General features: G+C 34.8%; 2 protein-coding genes across 4 annotated transcripts; both read left to right on the top strand.

The window, feature by feature from the left end:
- The first annotated feature begins 232 nt into the window (after positions 1-232).
- Positions 233-4,294, top strand: LOC130960308 (probable pyridoxal 5'-phosphate synthase subunit PDX2). Its single transcript, XM_057885683.1, has 7 exons — positions 233-377; positions 519-646; positions 1,742-1,829; positions 2,113-2,186; positions 2,659-2,850; positions 3,699-3,796; positions 3,952-4,294. The coding sequence occupies exons 1-7, from the start codon at positions 323-325 to the stop codon at positions 4,079-4,081; spliced, it is 765 nt and encodes a 254-aa protein (XP_057741666.1). The 5' UTR covers positions 233-322; the 3' UTR covers positions 4,082-4,294.
- A 729-nt stretch (positions 4,295-5,023) lies between these two features.
- Positions 5,024-12,393, top strand: LOC130960267 (putative disease resistance protein At3g14460). 3 transcript variants are annotated; one of them, XM_057885635.1, is made up of 2 exons: positions 5,024-8,753; positions 12,283-12,393. In XM_057885635.1, the coding sequence occupies exons 1-2, from the start codon at positions 5,093-5,095 to the stop codon at positions 12,297-12,299; spliced, it is 3,678 nt and encodes a 1,225-aa protein (XP_057741618.1). In that variant the 5' UTR covers positions 5,024-5,092; the 3' UTR covers positions 12,300-12,393. The 3 variants fall into 3 exon arrangements, with proteins under 3 accessions (XP_057741618.1, XP_057741617.1, XP_057741619.1); XM_057885634.1 differs by having other exon boundaries at positions 12,277-12,393; XM_057885636.1 differs by lacking the exon at positions 12,283-12,393 and adding an exon at positions 9,234-11,243.
- Positions 12,394-16,125: the final 3,732 nt, after the last annotated feature.

Genomic DNA, 16,125 nt, shown 5'->3' with positions numbered 1-16,125 from the left:
GTGCAGTCAATCTTTCGTTACATAATTTGACTCATCTAACGAGCTATCAACTTCACGTGAAGTCGACTGCATTTGAATTTTTACTATTTTTTATTATTATTATTTTTAGTATCAAAATTTTGTAAAGAAGATAAAAATAAATAAATATGATTTTATTAAAATTAGAAAATATTAAAATTAAAAACAAAAAAAATAAAGATGCAAATTCTATTTAAGCCCCACAGGAAAGGACCAAAAAACTCGTTCCGTTACATAAAATAAAATTGAATAAGAGGGAGCCGTTTTCTCTTTTTCTTCGTTGTGCACACAGCACAGCACAAACATGGCGGTGGTTGGTGTGCTTGCGCTACAGGGATCCTTCAATGAACACATTGCTGGTATTATCTTCTTCCAATTCCACTTCATTCCTTCTTCTTGTTCACTCTCTCTCACTCGTTCACTTTCACACACATATGAACTTACAATCTTTATCTTTTTGTATGTGGTGGTGGTGGTGGTGGTGGTGGTGGTGGTGGCAGCTCTTAGGAGGTTAGGTGTGAAAGGTGTTGAGATTCGGAAGCCAGAGCAGCTTCAAAGTGTGTCTTCACTTATCATCCCTGGCGGAGAGAGCACCACCATGGCCAAGCTCGCTGAGTATCACAACCTGGTTTCTTCCCTTACGTCTCTCTTAATCTCTATTTTTTTTCCTTTAAATTATTATTATTTTGATGTTATTTGGATATACATGTTCATTTCCATGTAAGCAAGGTATTAAGTTTATGAGTAATGATAGAGCCTCCTAATGGTATTCATAATAATCTCCTAATTACCAAAGTGAGTCAAATTCAAATGTTTTTTTTTTCTTTGTTTAGAATTAGGGGAGGATAGTTAGGAGGATGACGTAGGAGATTTCATCGTTTTCTAACTTTAAATCTTATACATGGAAAATATTCTTGTTCATAGAGCTAGTTTTTCACCATGATGATGTAGGTGTTCTCGACTCAAATTGGATTGCTTCCTGTGGAGGATACTTTGGTTCACACCAGAAAACTCTGAAATTTGTCCCTAGCTAACAATATTAGTTTTTGAGAAATAAGAAAAGACATTAGAGATTAATAATTCCGATGCCTTCTCAATGTTGTTGTCAATGTGAAAGAGTTAAAAGAGTTTTGCATTATTCAATAATATAAAAGTATTTGTATTTAATAAATTTGAGGCATATGGTGGATGGCTGAGTGAAATTTTTTTGTTGATGTAGCGATACATCATTAATTATTCTCCATATATTTTTTTTATTTTGGGATTCAACAAGGATCGAACTCTAGATCTCTCCGTCATAGAAACTTTGATACCGTGTCATGATACCACTTCTTCCAAAAGTTTAAGCTGATAGGAGCAAGGAGGCCCATGAATGGTTATATCTCTAACATCTTGCATCAATGTTTGTGGAGATATCTTGGTCTAAGACACCGTAAAAAGGAGATACACTTTCCTTGGCAGAACCATTGAGGTTTTATATTATTTTGTTTTGTGAACAAAAGGGGATGGAAGGAGGACAGAAATGTAAAGGGAATCAGTTTTCCGTTTTTCATGTCTGGTTCCAGTTTAGTAGTTACACTTACTGATATATATTTGGATAATTCATAATTCTTTGACCCTACATTTGAAACTTTGTAACCTAATCCAATCATTACGCAATAGTTAGGTTTCCCCATTAATGTGAACTGCCTATGGTAATTTATATTGTGTTTTAATTTTTCAGTTTCCTGCATTGAGGGAGTTTGTCGAAATGGGAAAGCCTGTTTGGGGAACCTGTGCAGGGCTTATATTCTTGGCAAATAAAGCAACAGGTAGTTTGTTTCTTTCTCCTCTTTATTCCAGGACAGTTTTAACTATTAAGTACTTTGGTTGGGGAGTAAAAATGTTGTGGAAGTTTTCATGAAGAGTTCTTTTTTAATTTTTTGGACTGTTTCATGAATGATCTTCATGTGTAAATTTACATATCAAACCCATCCATGAAAATTTTCTTCCCATTTTTATCCTCCAACTAAGTATATTCTTACTCTGAATTTGCATCTCATTTCATGCATCTGATAATGGATTAAAAAATTTATAACATCAACATCATTTCAGGACAGAAGACTGGTGGACAAAAACTGGTTGGTGGACTTGATTGTACTGTGCATAGAAATTTCTTTGGCAGCCAGGTATTAATGCTTTATGCACTGCCCTTCTTTGACGATGATTGATCATTGACAACTTAAATTAGGATTTATGATTTTATGAGTTTATTTAGTATGGATTATGGAACTATTATAGTATTATGAAATATAGAACTTAAGATTTTGAATGATTAGTTATGATGCTTAATTCATGGTTTATTTTGATTTTCTGCTGTTTTTATTTATTTTTTATTTTAAAAGAATTTATATACAATTTGCATGTTATGTATATATCCCTGAATTTCCCTTTACCTTTGTTCAAATCCCAGCCATCCCCATTCCCGGGATCCCAACATCCCAGTTTTAGGGACATCTGGTATGCAAAGAGATCCAGGAGTTCCTACAAATATATGACAGATTATAGAATTTGGGAAGAGAATAATCTGGCTTTTAGGAACAAAATTTCTGATGCAGTTAGATAAGCTTTTTCATATTTAACTGAAGTGTGTTTATTTAGATTCAAAGCTTTGAAGCTGACCTTCCGGTGCCAGAGCTTGCATCCAAGGAAGGTGGTCCTGAAACATTCCGTGGAATTTTTATCCGTGCTCCGGCAATTCTTGAAGCAGGGCCAGAAGTTCAAGTTCTGGCTGATTATCCTGTCCCTTTTAACAAATTCTTGGATTCTGATTCCTTCATTGAAGACAAAAAGGTTTGTTATTAGCAGATCTGTCTAGAGAAATCTTTCATCTTGCCTTAGTATAAAATGCATGCTCGATGAAAAGTGTGCATTTCTAGCTTTCTAGCTTACCTCAATATTTAGGTTTCCTGTTACCATTGTAAAGAAAATAATTCATGGACTCAAATTCAGATAAAACATTGATTATTTGTAATTGCAGTTGTAGACTCTGAGTAGTGACTATTCTGAGCTCTAAGAATTTAGAAGGTTCATCTCTGATTCTCAGGTGAATAGAATAATGAGACAATTTTGGAATGCGCAGGATCATAAAAGTGAACTGGGGAAATTTAAAACTTAGCTGCTTTTTTTTTTTGGTGACTAAACTTAGCTGCTTTAGTACATGTTGGAACTTTCTCTTGAGAATGTTATTCACTTTCAAATATGAAATGCAAATATTGAAGATCCAAAATAGGAATAGAGAACTTCACTTGCAATGCTCAATTCTATCGTCAAACTGGTTGGAGAATTGGTTGATTGGCATGGCTTGGGCACATTTAAGAAAGTCTTAAGTTGTAAAGGACAAAAGTAATGAAGGAAGGAACCGAAGGGGAAAATTCTAAGTTGTGTGATTATAATGATATGAAGTTTAGATACTTAATAGATTGACCCTATTAAAAGAATTTGAATTTTTTATTTCTCCTTGGAGAAAGTGGCCCATAAATGCTCACTTCTCACAAGAATTTTTAGTTTCCAATTTAGTATGTTATCTTTGTACAATCAGCTTAGTTTAAATTAATGTTGATTGGCCCTAGATCATTGTTAAACTAGACCAAGTCATTGCTCAATTCCATGTTTTCTTATTTGTTTTGTGGATATGACAGGAGAATGCCGAGGAAGGCGGCAAGGTCATAGTTGCAGTCAGACAAGGAAACATTCTAGGGACTGCTTTCCATCCGGAATTGACAGCCGATACTCGATGGTATGCATGAACCTTGTTTCAGCTATGAAATTTAACAACTTTATGAGACCGCAGGACCATAAGAGGGTCCACTTCCTAGTTTGACTGGTTCTATTGGCCGCTCTAGTTCAATTTTAACATCACTAATATGAAGTTCTAATGGTCAAATTTTGCAGGCATAGTTATTTCATAAAAATGTCAAATGCAAATGTTGGGGAAGAAGCCTCAAGTAGTAGCCTTGTTCCAGCAGAGGTCGACATAACTTCTAACCAACAGCCGCGCAGTGACCTTCCTATCTTTCAATAGCACCAAGAATCACCAATACTATATTGACAATTATGGATGTTATCTTCATTTACTTTCTTTGTAAAAGTGATATCTAGTAATTTTAGATCTTAGAATATAGCTTAAATAGAGTTCTTTGTTTCTATTGTGACAATTACAGTACACACTGTATGTGCCTTGAAAGGCATAAAAAATGTTATATTCTTTCAAGATTTTTTTATCTTTTGTTTTGTTGGTTTTGGCTGTTCATCTTAAGTAGTGTGGTGTGCTACTATGGAGTCCAGCAGGGTAGGATGTACTAGTGAGAATGAAAAATTTTGAATTTCATATATCGGAGACAAAAAAAAAACCTTGTCGATGTAATTTCATCCGCAAAATCAATGTTAATTATTATATTGTATTTAAACGAGATAATTTTGTAAGTATTATTTCGATAATTATTATATTTATTTAATTTATAAAAATAAAAAATTCCCCTAATAGATCAATAAAAAAGTAACAAAAGCTTACCCAAATTAATATTAAAGCTTTTAGAAAACGAATGCCTGTGTTATGTTGTTGATTCTGTGACAGCTAATTCAACTTTTGTGATCCACGGATTAAACTAATAATCCAATGACGTATTAATCTGACAGGCCTATCGGTTAGGTTCATAACTATAAACTATGGTACATCCTTATTTATCACTTTTGGTGAACCATGGCTCTGAGTGATAAAAAAATGAAATACGGGGGACCAACATTCCGCATGACATTCTTGGACGAAGAGATTGGATATACACCATAGTGGACAGTAGAAATACTAAGTTTTGTGTTGACGAGACAAGAGCTCTCATTACAGTCAATGATCAATGCTTTAGTATTGATCAAATTATTTATTTATTCGCAAGTGGTTTTAATTTAATTTATCTTTAAACACCGTTTAAAGAAGTGTAAAAAGATTAAAAAAAAAGGCGTAAACGACTAGACACTTGTTTGTGATTGCCATTATTCTTCGGAGCTCATCATCTCCTGAAGTTGAAACTGTTCAATCATGGCTGCAAAACTTGAGGGTGGAGCTTATCTCTCTTCCTTTGTTGATGCTGTTTTGAAGAAGCTGTCTTTACTCGATGTCAACTCAACTCCAATGGCAAGGAAGCTAGCTGACCAGGACTTGCTGCAGAGGCTGAAGCTAAGTCTCCGTTCAGTTCGACCTGTTCTCGATGATGCTGAGCAGAAGCTGATCAGAAATGACCAAGAAGTCAAGAAATGGCTTCTTGATCTCCAAGATGCTCTCTACATGGCTGATGACTTGCTTGATAAAATCTCCACTAAAGCTGCCACTGCCACTCCCACTCAAAGGGATCCAGGTAACTATTCTTCCATGTGTCACTCCATCGTTGATTCAATATTGGAAGATAGTGATGATGATGATTATGAGATGGGGGTAGCTGACCTGGTTGATAAACTAGAGTCTATTGTTGAAGAGAAAAATGGTCTTGGTCTAAAAGATGAGCCTGTCAGAGATCTAGAGGACATGTCATGGAGAATTGAGTCATCTCTGGTTGAAAGTTCTGAGATATTTGGAAGGGACAATGATAAGGAAGCCATCATAAAATTGTTGTTAGATGATACTTGTAATGCTAAAATATCTGTGATCCCTATTGTGGGAATGGGAGGAGTAGGAAAAACTACCTTAGCTCAGTTGGTTTACAATGATAAAAGCGTGGATGAAAAATTTGCCATTAAAGCATGGGTGTGTGTTTCCGACCAATTTGACATTGTTAAGGTTACAAAGACCTTAATAGAAGCAGCAGGTGGTAGTTCTTATAATGGGAATGCTTTAGATTTACTTCAAACTGAGTTGAAGGATAAGTTGAAGGGGAGGAAATTCTTGATTGTTTTGGATGACATGTGGATTGATAATTCTTATTCCAGGCAGTGGAAAACCCTTCAGAAACCTTTTCAATTTGGAAAAGAAGGAAGCAAGGTTCTTGTTACAACTCGAAATGATACTACTGCTGATGTAGTGAAAACTGTTTCAGCATACAAGCTGAATTTATTGTCAGAGAGAGATTGTTGGTCACTTTTTGTGAAATGTGTATCTCTTTCACCTGAATCTAAGGAGTATTCAACACTGGAACCTGTTGGTCGAGAACTTGTGAAAAAGTGCGAAGGGCCACCTTTGGCTGTAGAGTCGCTTGGTGCCTTGTTACGAACAAACTATGATGAAGAGCATTGGGATCGTGTATTGAAAAGTGAGCTTTGGGAAGTTTTCGAAGATCAAAATGACGAGATTATTCCTGCATTAAACATGAGCTATCATTATCTTCCTTCAAGTCTAAAGCGATGCTTTGTTTATTGTTCTTTGTTTCCGAAAGATTGTCTATTCAAGAAAGATGTGTTGGTCTTGCTATGGATGGCAGAAGAACTTTTACAGCCAAAAGAAAAAAAGGATCTAGAAGAAATTGGTTTTGAATATTTCGATCAATTGGTTGCGAGATCCTTTTTCCATTCCTCTAGTACTTATAACAACTTCTATGTCATTCATGATCTCATTCATGATTTGGCAACAGCTCGCGCTGGAGAATTCTACTTTAGAGCTGAAAAACTTGAAGAAAATGTCGGGATCAGCAATAAAACTCGTCATTTATTGCACGACGCAGGAGGAAATTATCCCTTCTCACAAATTGTGTCAGCTTGTGACAGGGTAAAATATACTAGGACATTTCTTGAAATAAATTTGTCTCGAAAGGATCCTTTCAATATGGAAAATGCTCCTCATATCTTTTTATCAGAGTTGAAGTGCTTAAGAGTTTTGTCATTTAATGCCTTTCCTCTTGATTCATTACCAGATTCAATAGGTAACTTGATCCATTTGCGATATTTGGATCTCTTGAATACACGAGTGGAGACATTGCCTGAGGAATTGTGTTGTTTGTACAATCTCCAAACATTGAAGATGAATAATTGTCGACATCTGAAGAAGCTACCAAGTAATATGCAAGATCTTGTAAATCTACGCCATCTTGATATTAGAGGAGCTAGCATTGAGGAGATGCCGAAAGGAATGAGCAAGTTGAAGGATTTGCACTTCTTAAGTGACTATATTGTCGGCAAGGATGCAGATAATAATGGAGTTAAAGAACTAGGAGCACTTGCAAATATTCACGAGTCACTTCACATTCACCAATTAGAGAATATCATGGATGGTGCTCAAGCTTTGGAGGCAAGAATTGCTGATAAGAAGCACCTTAAGGGTCTGTATTTGACATGGTCCTACAGCCACAGCTATATTGATGATTCTCAAGATATACTGAATAATTTAAAGCCTCACAGAAACTTGAGAAAGCTATCAATCAATGAGTACAAGGGTCTAACATTTCCAGATTGGTTTGGACATTCTTCCTACAAAAATATGACCAAACTGTACTTGTATGGCTGCAGCAACTGTTTAGAGCTTCCTTCACTTGGACAGCTACCCTCTTTGAAGCGCTTGCGGCTCTCCGACTTTAGAAAGCTACAACGCGTCGGTGCCAAATTTTACAAAGAGGTTGGATCTTCTTCTCATGGGGCTGCCTTTCCGGTGCTTGAAAGTCTGAGTTTTTATGGAATGGATTGTTGGGAGGAGTGGCTTTCAGTTTCATCTGAGTTGGATGCTTTTCCTCTGCTTAGGGAGCTTAGAGTGCGAAATTGCCCTGCATTAAGGGGAGATTTGCCAAGTCAACTACCGGCTTTGCGAAGCCTTTGTATTCATCGATGTGGTCAGCTTGACTTTTCTCTTCCAAGAGCTAATGCACTGCTCGAGTTATCAGTTGAAGGACCTCAGCAGGTGGAGGCTGTGTTGAAGGCCATTGCACACAATCAACTAGACTGTCTACAGTCTTTAAGCATTGGAAGCTGTTGGTTGGCCACATCATTTCCAGTAGGTTCAATGCCCTCTTCATTGCAAAGCTTGGTAATCAATGGTTGCCCGTATCTAGAGTTCCCAATGCTGCAACAGCAGCACGAGTCGTTACAGTCGATATCAATATTTAACAGTTGTCATTCACTCACTTCCTTCCCCTTGGCAAGCTTTCCGAATCTCACCACACTCACTATTTCATCATGTATAAATTTGAAGTCTCTTTTGGCATCAGATGCTGCTGCATCAACTTCAAATCTTCTCTCTTTAAGGGTCGAATGCTGCCCGAGTTTGGGATCTTTTCCCACACTAGAGATGGTTGCACCCCATCTAGAACATCTCTCGCTTGGAGAATGCCCGGAAATTGAATCCTTTTTTGAAGGGGGTTTGCCGCCTAACTTGAGAGAGCTTCATATCACCCATTGTGAGAAACTGGTGAAGTACCTAGCATCCATGGACTTGCATGATCACTGTCTTATCCGTCTTGACATCCAACATCCATATGATAACATCAAATCCTTCCCCTTGAACGGTTCCCTGCCGGCCTCACTTGGGACTCTCAATCTGCGAAACTTTCCGAGTCTAGAAATCTTAGACTGCAAGGGACTTGACCATCTCCAGAGCTTATTGATAGAACGTTGTCCCAGGATGCAGGATGTCGCAGGGGAAAGCTTTCCTGCCTCTCTGTCAATGCTTTGCTTCAATGGATCTTCTTTGCTCAGGAATCGGTTTCAGACGAATGACAAGCTCATTTTGTCCAAAATGTCTCATGTCCGAAACATTAATGTTGACGGTGCATGGATTTCTAAAGGTACAACTGTTTTTATGTTATGATATATTTGTTATTTTGAATTTTCTATAACTACTACTTTGTTGTTCTTTGTCTCCATCTGAGTATAAGTTAACCTTGTTTGGAAACACTTCATAACCAATTCGACAAACACAATCCATCTTAGTACAATGACTTTGTGGAAATACTTCATTGTTTTGCAGATACACTTTACCATCTTATTCCAAACTCCTTTTTCCCCAATGCCCTTGTGTACAAGTTAAATTGGTTTGTTATAAACACAATTCTAGCTCCATGGGTTCATGTTTAATCTTTTACTGTTTATATTTTTTACCATATCATTGTCTATATTTTTTACTATATTCATATTTATATTACTAAATAATAATATAATGTTTAAAAATAAGTGTAGTACTTTCTAATCTGTCAGCATTGTTTGTTACTTTCTCATTGTGTAACTACAGTGAAATTTTGTATTTAAGAAACTGTTGTTGAATCCAGGAGAATCCAGTTAGGCTGCAATTATGGGATAAACCGGAAGGGTTCCGATCGATTGAGAGAGGTCCTAATCAATTCCAATTCTTCTTTGAAAATGATCTTGACATTTTCAGAATTGAAAAAGGATCTCCTTGACACTTTAAGAATTATATCTTGCATGTGAAAAGATGGGTTGAATCAGATGAACATGTCCAAAAAAGCATTACTTATTTTCCAATCTGGATCTGATTTTGGGGTATGTCTGTGTTGGGAATAAGACACCATTCCCCCTTGAGAAAATACCTTTGACAGAGAAATAAATAGACACAATCACAACACAAGAATTTAACGTGGAAACTCCAATTACCGGAGAAAAAACCACGGCCGTTGTCAAATGACAATCAGAGAATATCACTATGTGAAAATTGTTACAACACATAGACTTCTTTCTCTCACTGGCACCCCAGTACACCCACACTCTCTCAAAGCAAATATCTAACTACACCTCACAACACTCTCTAATCAAAGAGTACAGAGGAAAAGAAAAATCAGATACAAGCTTAAAGTGTTTCTGACTGGTGCAAAAACAAATGGAGAACTTAGCCTCATATTTACAGCCTAGGCCACCCACTCCATTTGCTATCCTAAGCAATGTGGGACTAATTCAACCAAATCCTAACAATCTCCACCTTGATTGAAATAGTCACACATCTTCAGCTTCCATTGTCAACACCGATAATTCTTTGCTGCCATTGTCTATACCGACAATCATAGTTCAGAGAACTATCATACTCCACCATGAAAGTATACTCACTTGGAATTAGACCACTCCAAGCATTTCACCTTGGTACAGATCGAAACCTTGCTGAAAATTCATGGTGCAACTTCCAAATTGGCTTTTCCTGGAAGTTCTTCAGCCATCGACCTAACTCCGCCACACACCTTGCATCTCAACGCCAACCAATGCCCGTGTGCAATTGTGGACCCGATTGCCACAACTTATCCTTATCCATGGCAGTGCGGTAATACCATGAGGATTCTTCTTGTCTTCTAGAGAACATCATCTTTCATACCAGAGATCTTCTCCTTCAACGCCTTGTGCAAACCTGATTGTATCAACACATCCTTGACTTGTATTTGCCACAAGCCAAAATTGATTCTTCCATCAAATTTCTCTATTTCAAGCTTCACAGCACTTGAATATCCTGACATTGTTGCAACCGTATACTGGAATAGTATAACTCAACTGTGGACCGTGTACTAGGAAGGGTCCCCAGGAAAGAGAGGTGGGTCACAATGGACACACTTAAATACCAAGTCTTTCCTTAGCCAGAACCTTTCCAAACTGCACTCTCACAGTGTCACACTGCCTTCCAGCAACAACAACAGCAACCAAATATCAACCTCAAGCCACAGGACAAAATTCTTTTCTGATGTGGAAGGTCAGACTAGGCTGCAACCACAGAGCATACTAAGAATAAATCCCACCGAACCGAAGCTCTGATACCACTTGTTGGGAATAAGACACCATTCCCCCTTGAGAAAATACCTTTGACAGAGAAATAAATGGACACAATCACAACACAAGAATTTAACGTGGAAACTCCAATTACCGGAGAAAAAACCACGGCCGTTGTCAAATGACAATCAGAGAATATCACTATGTGAAAATTGTTACAACACATAGACTTCTTTCTCTCACTGGCACCCCAGTACACCCACACTCTCTCAAAGCAAATATCTAACTACACCTCACAACACTCTCTAATCAAATAGTACAGAGGAAAAGAAAAATCAGATACAAGCTTAAAGTGTTTCTGACTGGTGCAAAAACAAATGGAGAACTTAGCCTCATATTTATAGCCTAGGCCACCCACTCCATTTGCTATCCTAAGCAATGTGGGACTAATTCAACCAAATCCTAATAGTTTGAGCAGGTCAAAACTACTCGGGTTGGAAAAAAACTTGGGGAGAAAATTGGAGAGATGATAGACATTGGTTTTTTCTCTATTCGTGGAAGAGAATCTCGAATTCACAAGACCAAAATCTGACTGGATGGTGATAAAAGGGTGAAAGACAATATTCATATGGCTGAACTGAATAGTAAGGTGCTGGAAATTGGATTGCGATATGAGAGGATTGGAATTTTCTGTACCTACTGTACTCATTTAGGACATGATTCCAAACACTGTTCTAAATTCATGGAGGATTCATTAACGAACGCTATTAAACAGGAGCGTATTGGCGAGTGGGTCAAAGCAGATCAAGTGGGCAAGAGGATTAAATGTGGAGTAACTGGTGATAACTTCAGCTTCAATAACTCAAACTCAAGTACTCTCCAACCGAAAAAAAAGTTAACTCCAAACTAATTGATAGATAATTTTGCCAGCTTGAGTGTCAAAGGAATAAAAAAATAACTTTATGGAGACATCTGGAGGTAATAAGGAGGATGATAATTTTTCGGAAGTAGTTTGACAGTCAATTGAAAAGACTAGTGAAGCATTAGTCCTGCTAGATATTATTAGTACCATGAACACTGATGGTTCTGCCCCACAAAATTTACCCAATGAAGGAATGACCAGTTGGAGTTCTAAGTGAAAACAACTTGCTAGACAAGGGGGACTGATTCAAGTAAGTTGCTCGGAGGAATAAAAAAAAGAAATCAAGGAATGAAAAATGAAAATAAGACTAGACATTCATCATATGCACTTGTATGAACTGTTTGGATGTGCTTTGTATTGTTGTATTGTATGATCTGTGATTTCTTATTCTTTGTTTTATTTATGAATGGCTTATGTGTTTGTTTATATTGTGTGTTCTGTTTGTAATTGTTAGTGTACCAATATAATGAAATTGATGTGGTTGGAATTCATACGTGCTAGAAATTAAAAAAAAAAAGTAATTAATTATCAAAAGTAAAACTAAGAGTATTTTTGAAGGTTTGATAAAAATAATTTTTTTGAGTAAGTTAATTATTTGTATTTTATTTTCTTACTTTTGTGGCATTTGCATTTTTTACATTGAACTTGTGATTTAGTTTTCACCCCAAAATTTTCAATCTTTTTAGCTACAGATGCGAAGATCTATTAACGAAGCTGAAGATGTGTGGAAGAATTTGTTTGCAAGTAGAATTGTTAGAATTTATTTTTCCCTTGTCTTGTTAGTTGAAGCTTTTATTTTTCTCTAGAGGGGGTAGACTTGTATTTGTTGTTTATTGAATAACTATAATGTATTACTAGTAAATATGTGATTATTATTGATTGGAAGTCTTTGTTGAATAATTTTTAATGAATAAAAATAAAATTTACTAGCATTTTTTCTGAAACTGAACACATGCTAACATCGTAAAGGCTCAATATTAAATAAGTTATATTAACAAAGTTGAAGTTTAAATGAAAACAAATTAGTAACACTTTACTTTTGGTACAATCATGACGTGTTAGAAGTTAGGTCGTTACAAATCACATATAAATTATTATATTATCTGTAACACCCTAACTTTTAGAACCTCATGGCCGTACTAAAAGCTCAGGCGTTACTTACCTCTAAACCTTTTTATCTTACACTATTTTTATTTAATATCGGGCCTTTGCGAATATAGACCGGAATTTTAGTTAAGAAAATGAAGAGTATGTACTTTAAACTATATATATATATATATATATATATATATATATATATATATATATATATATATATATATATATTTCAAGATGTTGAAATACAAGTCTTATCCCTCTAAAAACCAAAATAATAAATGATGAGGGAAAAATAAAATCTAACAACTTAACTCATAAACATAATCTTCTATGCTCCTGTAGCTCCGTAAGAATTGGTGAGTTCTTAGTAGGGTCAGGGTAGTTAGTTAAGTCCGTTTTGTTACCAAAGCCAATAGCAACAAGCAATAGAATACATTTAAACTTAACAAATAAAGAATACGGAAATCAAGCAATCATATAGCACACCCACAATCATAGAAAACACACTCACAAATAAATATGTGCAAACAAGTATGATGCATGTCTGTTCTATGGCTGATGAGTCTCATCTATCGGTTATATAGTCAACCTGACATGTCCGGTAGCTAACACGAACATCGTCCTCTTGAAAACTAGTAAGCAGTACAGTACCATGATCCTCACCTAATGAACGGTAAACCACCTCGATCCTTACCATCTGCGGGCGGTAAACCACTTCGATCCCCACAGACATTTTCAATTGAAAAATAGCACACCCGTGAGCGGTAAATAACCACGATCCCCATGCCCATCGTTATACTGGACAAGCGGTACATCACCACGATTCTTGCCATGTCATAACTCAAATTCAAAACCACAATCTTTTAAAATCTTAACCCAGAACAAGAAAGACTAAGTCACAATCCTTGCATATTGCCCAGGTTTTTTTTCCAAACTTTAAAAACAATTCAAAGTCATTTCTCTTTCATAAAAACTCATTTTTCCCAAAACAAAAGTTTCAAATCAATTTCAACAATCTGTTCTTTAATTTCGTTTTAAAAAAATTTTAAAATATATAATTCTCAAACAAACAACAATAATTCAACATAAACTTAATCGTACTCAAAATAATAATCAATCAAACCAACATTCATTTATCAAGTTCAATTTAATTATTATAAAAGTACTAAACTCTATTTTCGTACGAAATCAAAACAACGGAAACTTTAGAAAATTTTTTTGACTAAGCTGCTAAAGAAAAAAATATCAGAAATTGTCTATGTCTCCTAAAATTTCAAATATTCAAACTCAAAAAAAAGAAAAGCTACATCAGTGTCAACTTCTACCGAATAAAAGTGATGCTAACGTGTAAAAAAGTAAAAAATAAACACTTTTATCGAATTAAATATTTTATTGAAGTTACCTATATAAAAAAATCGAAGTCAAAAGTCTGAAAATTTCAGGGTTTCTCTCCTTCACTCTCGATCACTTCTCTTTCTTTCTTTTTCCAAGTATCGTAGTTCGGTGATGAAGGAAGGGTAACAAAGATGAGTAAAGGCCGACCATGAAATTTGAGGATTTATGGTGTTAAAGGTGTTATTAGGTGTCAAGATAATAAAGTAAAGAAAATATGTGTCATTATTATATATGTAAATATGCATTGCACGTTTTCAATCTCTTTTACTTTGTTCCCTTAATAATAATAATAATAATAATAATAATAATAATAATAATAATAATAATAATAATAATTTTTTTATTGTTTTTAAAATATTTTATTATAATAAAAATTATTTAAAAATTTTAATGGATTTTAAACTTAAAATATTATAAAAATTTAATTTAATTATTTTTTAAAATAAAATATTAAATTATGAATAATTTATAATTTAATTTTAAAAAATTCGGACTGCTATACTATTTATAACAATAATATAGAAAAAACATCTATCACTACAAGAAACAATATAATTATTAATGCCAAAATTTGACGATTAGATTTTTTGTCGATATTTTTTGATGGCATGTCATCAATAAAATAAAAAAAAATTATTAAAAATAAAATATTAAAATAGATGACAATGTCATTTATTATTTTAGCAACCTTCTACCGTCTGAGCACTGTCGTCGCATTGCCGACGAGAAAGTGGATGATAGTTCTTTTTCTTTAAAATCGATGGATTGGTTGTCTATTTTAATAATTATAATATCGACAATTTCCGTCGTCAATGCGAGAGGGATCTTCATTTATAGATTTATAGACGGTCATGTTATTGATTTTTATTTTAATTAAAATCGACAAAAGTTACCGTCCATTTTTATCATAAAAAAATTATGAGTTCCGCTAGGGAATCAACTAGGGTCCAACCAACTTCTGTCAACTTTTTAATGGATCCGATTTCGAAATCCGTTTTAATAAAAGTAAGTTAATATATATGGATATTTCTTCTACTAAACATCATGATGTTTCTTTTTCATACTAAATAGATGTTTTTTAATATATTTTTCGAATTTTTTGAATTATTGATGTGGATATTTCTATTTTTTAAGAATTAAATGATTTTTTTTAAATCTTATAGCTGGACATTTTTTTGTTAAGTATTAAGATAGTTTTTTTATATTAAATAGATGTTTTTTTTATATATTTTTATAATTGTTCAAAAATAGTTCGTGTTCCACCACTAATTCTTTTTTGAACAACTCCTGAAGTTGAACCAGATTTTAGCTTGGATTTCTTGCTATTTAGTCTTTTGCTTTGTTGTAATTGAATCTCCCAGCTTTGAGTTTGATGGAGGTTGTTTCTTGCGGTTGACTTAATTTTTCCATCATTCACAGCAATGTCCTTCCCTGCATGAGGATTTGAATCCATGCTCTCATCAAGCTTGTATTCCACATCATCATCAGAAATGTCTTTCACTTCATTAATACCAGAATCCATCTCATCGAGCCATTTTTGAAGCGCATCATCTGGCGTACAATCCTGAAAGGCATGAGAATCCAACTCCCCCTTCCAAACCTCTTTATGATTTTCATCAAAGACAGCACTGTCATTAATAGCATGAGAATTATACTCATATTTACCTTCCTATCCATCAATTACATTGTTAAAAATCTCTTCCACTTCATAAAATTCTTTGGGTAAAGCATTTTCAGTGGAGGCACTTTCAGTTTCATTTGCATCATCATTCGCTGCGACTGTGGTTAGATCGGGTAGAACAGTATCAACATCCAAGAAAAATATCTGAAACAATAGTTTGGCGTACAAAGAATTTGGTGTTCCAAAAGAATCGGCCAAGAATAAGATCGTTTTTATTCATGGTTTTATTCTTTTGGTGGCGAACTCCTTGAAAAAAAATCTATATATTTTATTATTGGAAGTGTATAGGTTAATATAAAAAAAAAGAAAATTTTTATAGTTTTTAATTAGATTTAATTAATTAATTTTTAATTATTTAAAT

The sequence above is a fragment of the Arachis stenosperma genome, chromosome 2, assembly GCF_014773155.1.
Source record: "Arachis stenosperma cultivar V10309 chromosome 2, arast.V10309.gnm1.PFL2, whole genome shotgun sequence".
In the NCBI taxonomy this organism is placed as follows: Eukaryota; Viridiplantae; Streptophyta; class Magnoliopsida; order Fabales; family Fabaceae; genus Arachis; species Arachis stenosperma.
This window is presented reverse-complemented; position numbering and strand designations above follow the sequence as displayed.

Bases quoted from the DNA above. Each gene is read 5' to 3' on its own strand.
- LOC130960308 (XM_057885683.1), top strand. From the start codon at position 323: ATGGCGGTGGTTGGTGTGCTTGCGCTACAGGGATCCTTCAATGAACAC. The intron at 378-518 runs GTATTATCTTCT...TGGTGGTGGCAG, and splicing joins CTTCAATGAACACATTGCTG to CTCTTAGGAGGTTAGGTGTG. The intron at 2,187-2,658 runs GTATTAATGCTT...GTGTTTATTTAG, and splicing joins GAAATTTCTTTGGCAGCCAG to ATTCAAAGCTTTGAAGCTGA.
- LOC130960267 (XM_057885634.1), top strand. From the start codon at position 5,093: ATGGCTGCAAAACTTGAGGGTGGAGCTTATCTCTCTTCCTTTGTTGAT. The intron at 8,754-12,276 runs GTACAACTGTTT...CAATCTTTTTAG, and splicing joins CGGTGCATGGATTTCTAAAG to CTACAGATGCGAAGATCTAT.